Source organism: Chelon labrosus (genome assembly GCF_963514085.1).
Source record: "Chelon labrosus genome assembly, chromosome: 1".
Taxonomy (NCBI): Eukaryota; Metazoa; Chordata; class Actinopteri; order Mugiliformes; family Mugilidae; genus Chelon; species Chelon labrosus.
Genome location: NC_140337.1, coordinates 8,493,604 through 8,504,613, shown reverse-complemented (window position 1 = coordinate 8,504,613; position 11,010 = coordinate 8,493,604). Strand labels below are relative to the sequence as shown.

Below are 11,010 nucleotides of genomic sequence, written 5' to 3'. Positions count from 1 at the left end.
GGGCAAAGCAGCTTGATAAATGGCACAAACCGATGAGCATGGCAAATAACATTTCAATATATCGAAATTATTATAATATTATTATATTATTTTATCAGAATCAGAATCAGAAAAGACTTTATTGCCAAGCATGTTTGTACATACAAGGAATTTGCTTTGGTGTTGTTACGCATAAAATAAAATAAAATAAAATAAAATACAGAAACTATATTTTATTATATTATGAAAATGATTTAAAAAAAATAATTTGATTATATTTTACAATAATGATTAAATAATTAGATTCTATTTTTTTATCTGTGCAATTCTTGTCTTATCTTCCAATTATCTGAGGACCCCTGGCGCCCCCTGGCGGCCGCCCCCCACTTTGAAAACCACTGGTATAGATCACGATCCAGAGCATGTGAAAGAGATTTAATAAATGGAACATAGGATATCAAGCAAGCGATTATTTGTGTGTAAAATGAATACATAAAGAAGGAAAACTATGATATAGGATTTACAAAAAGAGCTGGACAAAAACGACGAGGATGGGATTCGAACCCACGCGTGCAGAGCACAATGGATTAGCAGTCCATCGCCTTAACCACTCGGCCACCTCGTCATGTGACTACTGTACGTAGGCCCACTTTTTTTTATAGAGAGACTTTTTATAGAGCGACGTTGATATGATTATTCAGTTTTTCGGTAATATTCCGGCCCTTATGTGAGCTCCCGCAATATTAACTCGAGCTTTTCATCTCCACGACACCCGTTAGCATTGTCTTAGCAAGCAGCTAGCGGAGCCTCGCTGCCAAATTCAGATGCGCCTCTTCGCCGTAGAATACGGTCATTGCACATCGACATGCGCCGCGGTCGCAGCTCAGTCTGGTAACAAATGTTTTGATGGAGATCATTGAAACTGGACCCGCTGGTCGCTCAATTCGTGATTGTCGTGAGTCTTATAATAAATCGCTATCCGTGTAAGCGCTGCCACTCACTAGATGAACATGCAGTTTTGTATTCTTTGTATCTTAGGCTAGAGGGCTGTAGTATTAGCATTGTGGTAGCCATGTAGGTAACGTTAGCTGGGGCGCCTGGACAGAAATAGACAGCCTTCGAGGAAGCGGCTCTCCTCTGTTTGGACCTGCTTTGTGTTCAGTAGTCGGTCAGTTTTTTGTCTCTCTGGAATGCATTTCTCCAAGAAATGTTCCGTCTTCAAAGTGGTGCTGAGTGCTCTGCTGATAGTGGCGCTACTGCAGCTCATATATCTGTCCTTCCTATCCAAGTTCCACGGTAAGCAGCAGCGGTACCGATACTCCGAGCTCTTCGGAGGCTCCGGGACCAAGAAAAATGCGCATCCAGAGAAGAACTCGCGGAAGGAGCGCCTGAGGTACTCCCTGTCTACCGGGGGCATCTTCGACAACAGTGGACAGTACCGGGTGTACAAGAATTTGATCAAAAGTGATTTCACCACAAATCTGAAGCCAGGCGGCAATGTCCTGGCTTTAGCTACACACACGACTATCAACAACCTCCATCACCTGGAATCTCTGCTGGAAAGGTGGCAGAACCCTCTGTCTGTGGCCATATTCGCACATGGGCAAGATGTTAAGTTTGCCACAGCTCTGGTGTATGCACTCAGTTTCTTCTGCCCTCACATCCAAGCCTTGGTGGACTTCCACTTGGTCTGTCTCTCAGGAGAGATTGCCAGCTTCCCTGAACAGGACCGGGAGCATTTTGCAGGGCTTGAGGACTGTGCCTCTGTGTTCTCCAGGCTGGAGACCCACAGGGATAAATACCAGAACTATGCCATCAGTGGAAACATCTCCTACCCCAACAACCTTCTTCGTAACGTCGCCCGCAGTGGTACAGAGTCCTCCTACATCCTGGTCATTGACATTGACATGATGCCAAGTGCTGACCTACACCCACAGTTCCTAGACATGATCTCCAGGCGTGAGCCAGCAAGTGATGAAGTATTCGTCCTGCCAGCTTTTGAGATACGCCACGCCAGGAAGATGCCTGCCACCAAGCCGGAGTTGGTTCAGCTCTACCAGGTAGGAGAAGTCCGGCCTTTTTATGAAGAGTTGTGTCCTCGCTGTCAAGCCCCCACCAACTACTCACAGTGGGTTAACAGCCACGTTAGAGGGACAGGGACCCTGGAAGTTGCCTACACTCTCACCTGGGTGGACCCCTGGGAGCCCTTCTACATTGGGCCCCAGACTGTGCCCCTCTATGACGAGAACTTCAAGCAATATGGCTTCAATCGTATCAGCCAGGTTGGTAAAACTTTAACATTTAAGTGCAAACGTTTATTTTTGACCATGGTTTGATAGAAAATAACCCAGTAACAACTACAGCTAGATAATGGCTTACAGAAATATTTTCTAAATACCAGACTTGGCATCAGGTGAATATTGACCAAAATCATAACTGGTCACTACAATTATGAACTCCAAGGCTGTCAGCCCCAAGTTTATGGCTAAGTCCCAAAACTGCTGGGTTCCAAACCTTTATCACAACCTGGTGCTTGACAATTATCCATCCTTAGATGTATTTCTTTTATCTTATACATGTGATAGCAGTCCAGTTGTTTGGTGAAAGCCTGAGATTAAACAGTTCGATGGCCCTTGTAGTTCCACAAAAAGACGAAAACCAACAAACCCTCTCAAAATGTTTTGGCAATCAAGTGCCAAGATCAATTTATCCTTACAACTTTTTGAGAGAACGTCTGCGAGAGTTGAAGATGTGAGCTTTAATCGTTTGGAGATATCTTTAGGACTGATGACTTCAGTTTTTACTTCTAAAGAGTTGCCAGACTTTGTGACATTGCAACACTAAATCAGTAAATTCAAATGAATTTACTTTACAATAATTGTTTTCAGTTGTTCAGTCTCTCATCTCCTTCAGTGGCTTCTTTTTACATTCTTCCCAACATCTCTAAACCATGATCAACTTCACCACTCCTCGTGAGCTCTTTCTAAAACATAATTCCTGCACCCTTTTTTTACACCCTATACACCTTAATACTTTCTTCCTCATTTCCCCTCTGTTGCCTTTATTCTCACTTTTTCTGCTCTCTACAATCTCTTTCCCCACTCTGGTCTTTCTCATCACTTACCTCGTCTTTCTCATCCTGTTGTTCTGTCTTCCTCCAGGCCTGTGAGCTCCATGTGGCCGGATACAAGTTCTCTGTGCTCAGCTCTGCCTTTGTGGTGCACCGCGGCTTCAAGATCCAGGGGGAGTTCCACGCCAGGAAAGACGAGGAGAACAAACGCAACCGGGTTCTGTTTCGCAGCTTCAAAGAGGGCCTGAAAACCAAATACCCATCCTCTGCCAGACGATGCTGAAACAGACGAAGGGCTCTGTATCCTGTCTGTATCAGTCTCTATTAGAATCTGTGTTCAGCTGAAATGATGTACTTTTCCTTATTGTCACCAGATTTGGCTTTCAGTCAAGCCCTCTATACTCAACTTTCAAAATCAGCACATAAACGTCCTAGTTTTTCTAATCCAACTATTTGAAAATAACAGGAAGTTATCTCAGGGGATTTCTGAGTACATCCTGCTTATCGGTACTTAACTAAAGCTAATATAAAAGCAATGTTATTCTATTTTAAAATCTTTTTGAGTGACTGCAATAAACATAGGTACGAAATTTCCACTGAATTTAACATGACCGGTTGCCTTGTTCCTTTTAGGGGAAAGAGCCATGGGTCATTGCTGTAAGAATAAAAAAAAAAAAAAAAGGACAACACCAGTATCTAAACTGACCTGAGATCATTTTGACGTCGTTATATGTGCAGCAGCTAAGAAGTCTGCAACCTGATGTAAGAAGTTGGTGTTCATTTAGTCACTCAGAAAGCTAAGGGGCATCACAAATGTGTCCTGGTTTTTAAGAAGACATTAGCATGGAAGCTAACGTGACTCTTGTTTTTTGCAGCAGGTTGTAGCGTGGCTGTTAAGTCTCACAAAGATAGAACAGTGATGTTGATGCTTTACAAATATACTGTTTAAAATTACATCATTCGACTGAGATGAAATTGGTTTGATATGATTGACTGATATGAAGAAGTGTTCTCCATCTATGTAGAGAGAGATCTAATATATTCTTCTCCGTGAATACAAGAGTAGGAGGCACAGCTGTGAAACCAGAACCCATTTGGAATCAGAATTATTGAGTTACAGAAATGTGCACATGTTGTGGATAAAAAAACTAATTGAAAACATGCAGTTTAATTTCAGTCCAACCTTAAATTCTGTCTGGAAGTCCACAAAACTCTTTCTTGGACATTTTTGCCATTCGTTCAGTACATTTATTGGCAATAAACTAAATGTTAACTAAGTCTGGTTATCAGGCTAAGTAGAGACCCAGTTTTTAACAAAATGATATTTTTTCAGTGATTGTAAATAAAGTGGAACCAAGGCCTTTTGAAATTCAGTCGGTACTGTGCTCTGACCACTAGATGGCAACAGCCACTTGAGTGGTAGGTGCAGTATATGCAGTATTATACCCTGTAGTGACAGCAGCAGGGATTAATCAACACCTGTGTTGATCGGTGCTCAGAAGGATGTGCTTTTACTAAGCGCCACAACGGTCAGCACATCTCAGAAGTTTTTGGTACTCTTTGAGTTCTTGCTGCAAACTGATGAGACGACTCTCCTTGCGTGATCAATGAAATACTGGGAAATGTTTGTATGGAGACGATGTACAACACTAGCTTTTTGCCAACACTGGAGAAAACTGCTGTATTATAATAACACTGAGGATCTAACACTTGTATGCCTCTATGATATCTAGAGCTTTTCCACCTCTTGTAGAGAAAATCAGGCAGCTACAGGCGGAAATGTAGCATGGTTATAGAGGGTAGAAGATAAATATAATGCACAGTAAAATCAGCCTGTGTTGTCTAAAGGATTTCTGTGGAAATGCCATCTTAACCACTAGTAAACAAATAGCTCATTTTATTCTATAACACTATGGTACATACAAACAGTATTAAACCTCAACTACCACTCTTCTCATGTCTTTTTGTGTAATTGCATATGTATGCTACAGTGTATGCAGAAGCAAAAGATTTAGATTGGTTGTTATGTAATTGTTGATTTTAGAAGAGATTTAAATATTTTTCCTTCCTCATTCTTAATGTTTATGATATATTTATTGTAAAAATGTTTGGTTATTTTTTAACAGGCGTTTATTTTTTTTTTGTTTGTTTTTTAAATGATCCCAACCAATAAACTGTAGCACAAAATAATGTATTTATGGTGTGGGATCAGTTTGAACCAATTACTTTTTGTGATTATGTGGTGCAGTGCTTTATATCTCATATGTCTTTTCCTTATTTGAGAATGTCTTTACTTTTTGGTATTTATTCTGTTTTCATGAAAGCATAATGCCTGATTTGTATTGTTTTGAATTTCTTATTAAACCTCCCGGATGACTTTTAATTTGATCCACAGTCGGTTCCTGGTCTTCAGACAGCTTCCTTGAGCTCTTGGAAACGCACAAATCCAATCAATTAACTTCACCAGAGGGATTTATAATGACAAGTAGTGTCAACAGTGTTTCTAGAAGTATCACTTAAATAGGAGATAAAGAAGCTAAGGGCAGGTCAAGGAAAGAATTACAGCACTCAATTTCTAAGTAACATGTTTCCAACAAACAGAACGCAGCCGACTTTGCTCATTTGAACGTAAATAGATTCAGTGTGTAGTGCCGTGTGTTATTCACAGAAAACCAAGTTATTTGTGGTAGTATCATTCTCTGAACACTTGACACAGCTGACATTAACCTTTGGTGTAGCATAGCTTAAGACGAGAGTTTACAAGCATCCCTGCACCAACAGCATGTAATGGGTGATTACAAAGTGAGGTGGCTCCGCATCCAATTAAAAGCTCCTACTTAGTAATTAAGATTTGTACCAAAGTGGAGTTGATGGCGTTTTTAGTAAGGCTTCTGTTTGAACAAATTACTTGTGTAACGGCTACTAAACGGCTACAATTCATGAGTAACCAAACAAAACATACAGAATATCCTATTAAATGTTTCTAAATTACAAACTTGTATTTATTATCTGTTTGTGTAGCTTCAAAGTTGAGTGCTGATTGGTGAGCGGGCCATCTGTTGGTTAAGTGGACCGCGTGTGACGTCCGGCACTTGACAACTATCCGAGGTGTTGTGGCATTTTGTGGCTAAGCCTTAATAATGAGCCACACACACGAGAGCTACCAGCACGCAACTCCACACTTTGGCTTTAGGTCAGCCTTCAATGGGAACGACTAATCATCAGTAAATCTTTTGCCTTCTGGTATATACATACCTGTTAGTTAGGCTTCTTTTCCTCATCCACACTTTAATTAGGTGCAGGTATAATTGTATACATTCAGGATACCACTAAGGCATGAGGTTTCATCTCGCCATCATCTTCCTCTGCCCCTGCTCAGGGTGTTAATAATGTGGCAGAAGGTGCAGAAATGTTAGGAGGGGGTGGTGGATCAGGAGAGGCAGGTTTGGTGAGGTAAAGTGGGGTTTATCTCAACAGCTTTGGGGAGTGAAGGCTTATCTGGGTCAGGAAGCTTTATGACATAAGCAATTAGGGTTGCCCTCTCTTGTGTACGCTAGCAGGAGGGAGGCCTCCCGCCATCTAGATTAGCCATCCTGCTAAGGCCAGGAGAGCTCCACGGCTTCTGGACAGAGGAGGGAACCAGCTGGAGGGCGAGGTGAGCAGGTGCTGGGAGGGGGTGGGGGTGGGGGGGTTCCTTGAGAGGAGGATGACGACGGTGAGGGCAACGAGAGCAAGGGGTCAACAAACATGCCTCGTAGACATACAGGGCCTGGGGTACGGGTCAATGAACTGGGGAGAAAAGAAAGAGTTAGTGACCCGTGCCGATGGAAGGAATTCACAAAATGAAACGAGGATACAAATGAAGTGGTAGTTTGTTCACTGTAGCATGTTTAACAGCAGCTTGAAGACAAAAACACAATAGAGGATGTTTATGTCATTCAGCTTAACATCAGCGATGTCTTCTCATGAGCCACTTGACTGGAAGGATTTACAAGTGATTAGGCCAATTGGTTTAGAGAAATGCCTGAAAAGATCTTTGCATATTGAACAAGTGATTTGTTAGCTTAAGTGTCTTGGTGTGGGGGTTTTGAATATGTGAGAATACCAAACTTAAAAAATAGAAATACTAGAGCTGTATGAGAGGTGCAGGATCTCTGTAACAAAGTCAGGGGGTAGATAGGATTTTAACAGGTTCAATATCAGCCTTCTCCACAGTTGCTAAAACATTAGGTACACTAGTGAAAACTTTGTGCTGAAACAGCATCCGGAAGGCGGTAATTCCACTAGACGATCAGTGTGGAGGATGTAATTTATGGTGCTGTTAAACTGGACTGAATTAAACACTGGAGGGTTTTTGTTATTTAGCCTGGCCCACTGATTAAAATGGGATTGTCAATATACCAGAAACATGTTGGTAAAAGACCACAGCCTCCAAAATGAAAACACAGTTGAATCAACAGTTCTCTCAGTTATTTTAAACAAATGCTGTTATAATATAATATTTCAACCTTCGTGATGCTGAGATTTGGTGCAGGACCGTTAAATTAGAATGCATTTGTGTGCAATAGTGTACCTAATGAACTGAGAGTAAATATATATTTGCAGTTACTCATTATTTATTCCAAAAATGTCACAAAGTGCTAAAAAAAACCTTCAAATTGTTTTGGTCCTCATCCAATTGTTGCAAAAGATAAATGCACACACACAGTGTGTTTGCAGTTACACTTAAACTAAAATTACTTGGGTGACTCATTGATTAATCAAAGTGGTTCATTTCTGTCTATTGTTATACAACTAGTCTTTCTGTATGACCTCCCCCTCCTGTTCGTTCATGTGCAGTTACATGTTAATTACCTGCAGCTCTCTCACCCCAAAACACAGATGTAGCATTTCTTGATAACACAGTCACAACAGATTGTAGCCACATGCTAAGTGTGTCTCTCTCTCTCTTTGTGATGTAGGCATCCGTTTCACTTAAACAAGTCAAGGCTTAGCTGCCATCAATGCCAGCTTTGGGAGACGTTTACCTGTCTGCTTACTGTAAAAAGCCTCTCAGGCGAAGGGCACACATATCACTCTGTCTCTAAACCTGGTGTTCTTGGACGCCCCGGCTGCCCGCATTTTAAATGTATCCTGCTAAAGCCAGACTCTAACGCCAGGCTGGAGGACAGAAGTAATGAGACGTGACACTGCCCAGGGAAAGAAAAGGAGGCCTAACAGATATAGGTAATCCTTCTCACCAAGCTAACGCCTCTTAGCCTTCCACCCCTGCTGTCACATGAACGCAGCAGGAAAAGATACAATCAACATATAGACTAAAAAAAAAGTTACACAGTAATCATTACAAATCATCTGGCTTACATGTACACGTCTTCCACCCGTATAGGTTTAAATAATGCACACGTTACACAAACGTATGGTCTTGACAAGATACACACACCCACACACACACAAGCACAGACACATAACGGCCGTGGACACGGGTACTTAATTCTGCTTCGATCGATGCGCTAATACAAGGCTCATTTATCACAATAAAACAGTAACAGATGATGGAAGCTATGATACAATGACCCCAGTGTTTGCACAACACAAACTGGGTGTCTGCCAACAACGTCTCAAAGATTACCTGAAGGATTTTAGTAAAATTATCATGCCTTACAACTGCTGCAACAGAAAACAGTTCTTCCTCTACAATCCTAAAAGGTGTATAATGTAAAATACAGAATATTGAAGCTTATTCACTTGCTGTTGGTGCAAACGTAGAAGGGCAGTTACAGTAGCTAATACACTTAATATAGCAGTTGTGAGACAGGAGATTAAGCAGGAATTATATGACAGATTAAACTTTAGTCGATCTGTCAGCCTTTGTGTACCAAAGGATCACACAACATGACTTTAATCAAAATCAATATAAGCCATAAGTGAGGGTGGCTGTGTTTGTTTTCACTATTTTTAGTGGACTTTCTTGCCTTCAGGCCGCCAGAGTCTGTACAGGTGCAACAGAAATCCTGTTGAACCACAGATGTTGCGATTAATACGGTAAATACAACTGTTGAGCAGTTTAAAATAGCTATTATAAGGTGTGACGCTAACGTTAATTACAACATTTACACTTGGTTAGCATTTGGAGATTTCAACATTATACTGAGGTTGACAAATGCAACGCAATACATTTTATCTGCCAACTTTAAGACACAAAAATGTCTCTGCTCTGCCCTGCACCATCCACGGTCATTTTAATGCCCCTAAAATGCACTTAAAGCTCAAATATTCTGTGATTTGACCTTTAACCTGACCCGTAATTTAGGAAACCAATAAACGATGAAGCAGAACCATTGTGGATGGAAAACATAAACGAACCTTCTTGGGCAAGAAATAGTAATTTAAATGACATTTAGCATCAAAGCTCTGCTAGATGGTTCTCAAGACAAGAACTGAATGAACTGAGTTACCACCAGAGTACGTTTCTCAAATACCACAAGCACACAGGTGAAGGTACAGGACATGGGTGGATAGTTTGCAACATAGACGTAGCATATTTTTTAAGTGTGCAGAGCATAATCTGTCATTGCTTTAGATAGTAGCAATAATAAAATCAAACATTTGCATCAAGCAAGCATACGCCTATGCTGATAAGAATATTAAAAACAGGCAAAATATTCATATTATCTATATATAATTAATCGCGAGTTAACTATTTTAATGTTTTGACAGCGCTAGTAAAATTGTTTGTAAAATGCTCCAAAAAACGATTTTGCTTCCTCAACCTAGCTCTTTAAATTTCCAACAGAGATCTTACCCACATCTACCAGACATCTCAGCAACTAAATGACAGACAATACTCCGGCTAGACTGTACCTCATTAAATACATCATTTAAACAACTATAATTATTTTGTGTTGCTGGAGTGCGGTCAATTAACTGATGACCACAATGTGTTCATGTTTGTGGTCAATGGTGAAAGGTGATCCTCAAATTACTGCAGCTAAGGGGTGACCTGGAGCCAATGGGGGTGACACATGTTGAATAACAACAATAAATAAAGGGCTAACTCCATATGACCATCCCTAATGTTTTCAGACATGTGCCTATACAAAGTGCTACACAAAGTGATCACTATAGGACTTTACCACCCTGAGACCACCTCTGTTTAACTGAAAGGTCACCAACCCACCAAGGTTTTTAGTAGGAGTTTTAATAGTTTGGTGTGCACTTCGAATCAACTAATCAGATGAAATAAGTGTAATTATGCCATCAGAGAGACCACAGAGCTCTAAAACAATACAGTTTGATGAAGAAATGCTCATTGTTCACTTACACTGAATTAAACTATAAATTTTGTACAGTACCAATTAACAAATGATCCATGTACTCTTTACCTGGCAGTGCACCATTGCAGCTATTTATCTATTCACTGCAGCAATGTAAAAGATGCAAATTTAGGTCTGTACCCAAAAGATGCCTTAGAAGAAAATCTTCCCGCCAACACCCCCAAATTGCACGCGTCAGGTCACAAAAATTGTATCTGTGATCCGCCCAAACAGACAAATACCCATACAATCCTTATCCAACACCCCTCTAAAATACAAATTATCCGTCAAATGCGTCTTCCCGCCTGACGGCTCAGCGGTCTTTCTGTCCAGGCCCTGTCAGCAGCACAAGAGGGCGAGGATGGGCCGGGCTGGGCTGGGCTGGGCCGGGCGGTCCAGAGAGGATCAGGGGAGATAAGTCACCAAAGCAGGAATTAATGAGCATTATAGTATTAGGTAAGAATAAGTCCCACCTTAAATCCCTCGGGATTCCTAAACAACTCCAGTAACACCTGTTACATATGATGATGGAGGGGCGTGGAGCAAGACGAGTTTTTTGTGACAAAGAAAGACACCGCGATAAAAATATCAAGTGATAATCTAGAGGAAAAATTATTTCAAACTAAGACTTGTGAACTTGTTTCAGCA

General features: G+C 41.0%; 1 protein-coding gene across 1 annotated transcript; it reads left to right on the top strand.

The window, feature by feature from the left end:
* The first annotated feature begins 541 nt into the window (after positions 1-541).
* Positions 542-5,707, top strand: b4gat1 (beta-1,4-glucuronyltransferase 1). Its single transcript, XM_084552187.1, has 2 exons — positions 542-2,261; positions 3,141-5,707. The coding sequence occupies exons 1-2, from the start codon at positions 1,170-1,172 to the stop codon at positions 3,330-3,332; spliced, it is 1,284 nt and encodes a 427-aa protein (XP_084408313.1). The 5' UTR covers positions 542-1,169; the 3' UTR covers positions 3,333-5,707.
* Positions 5,708-11,010: the final 5,303 nt, after the last annotated feature.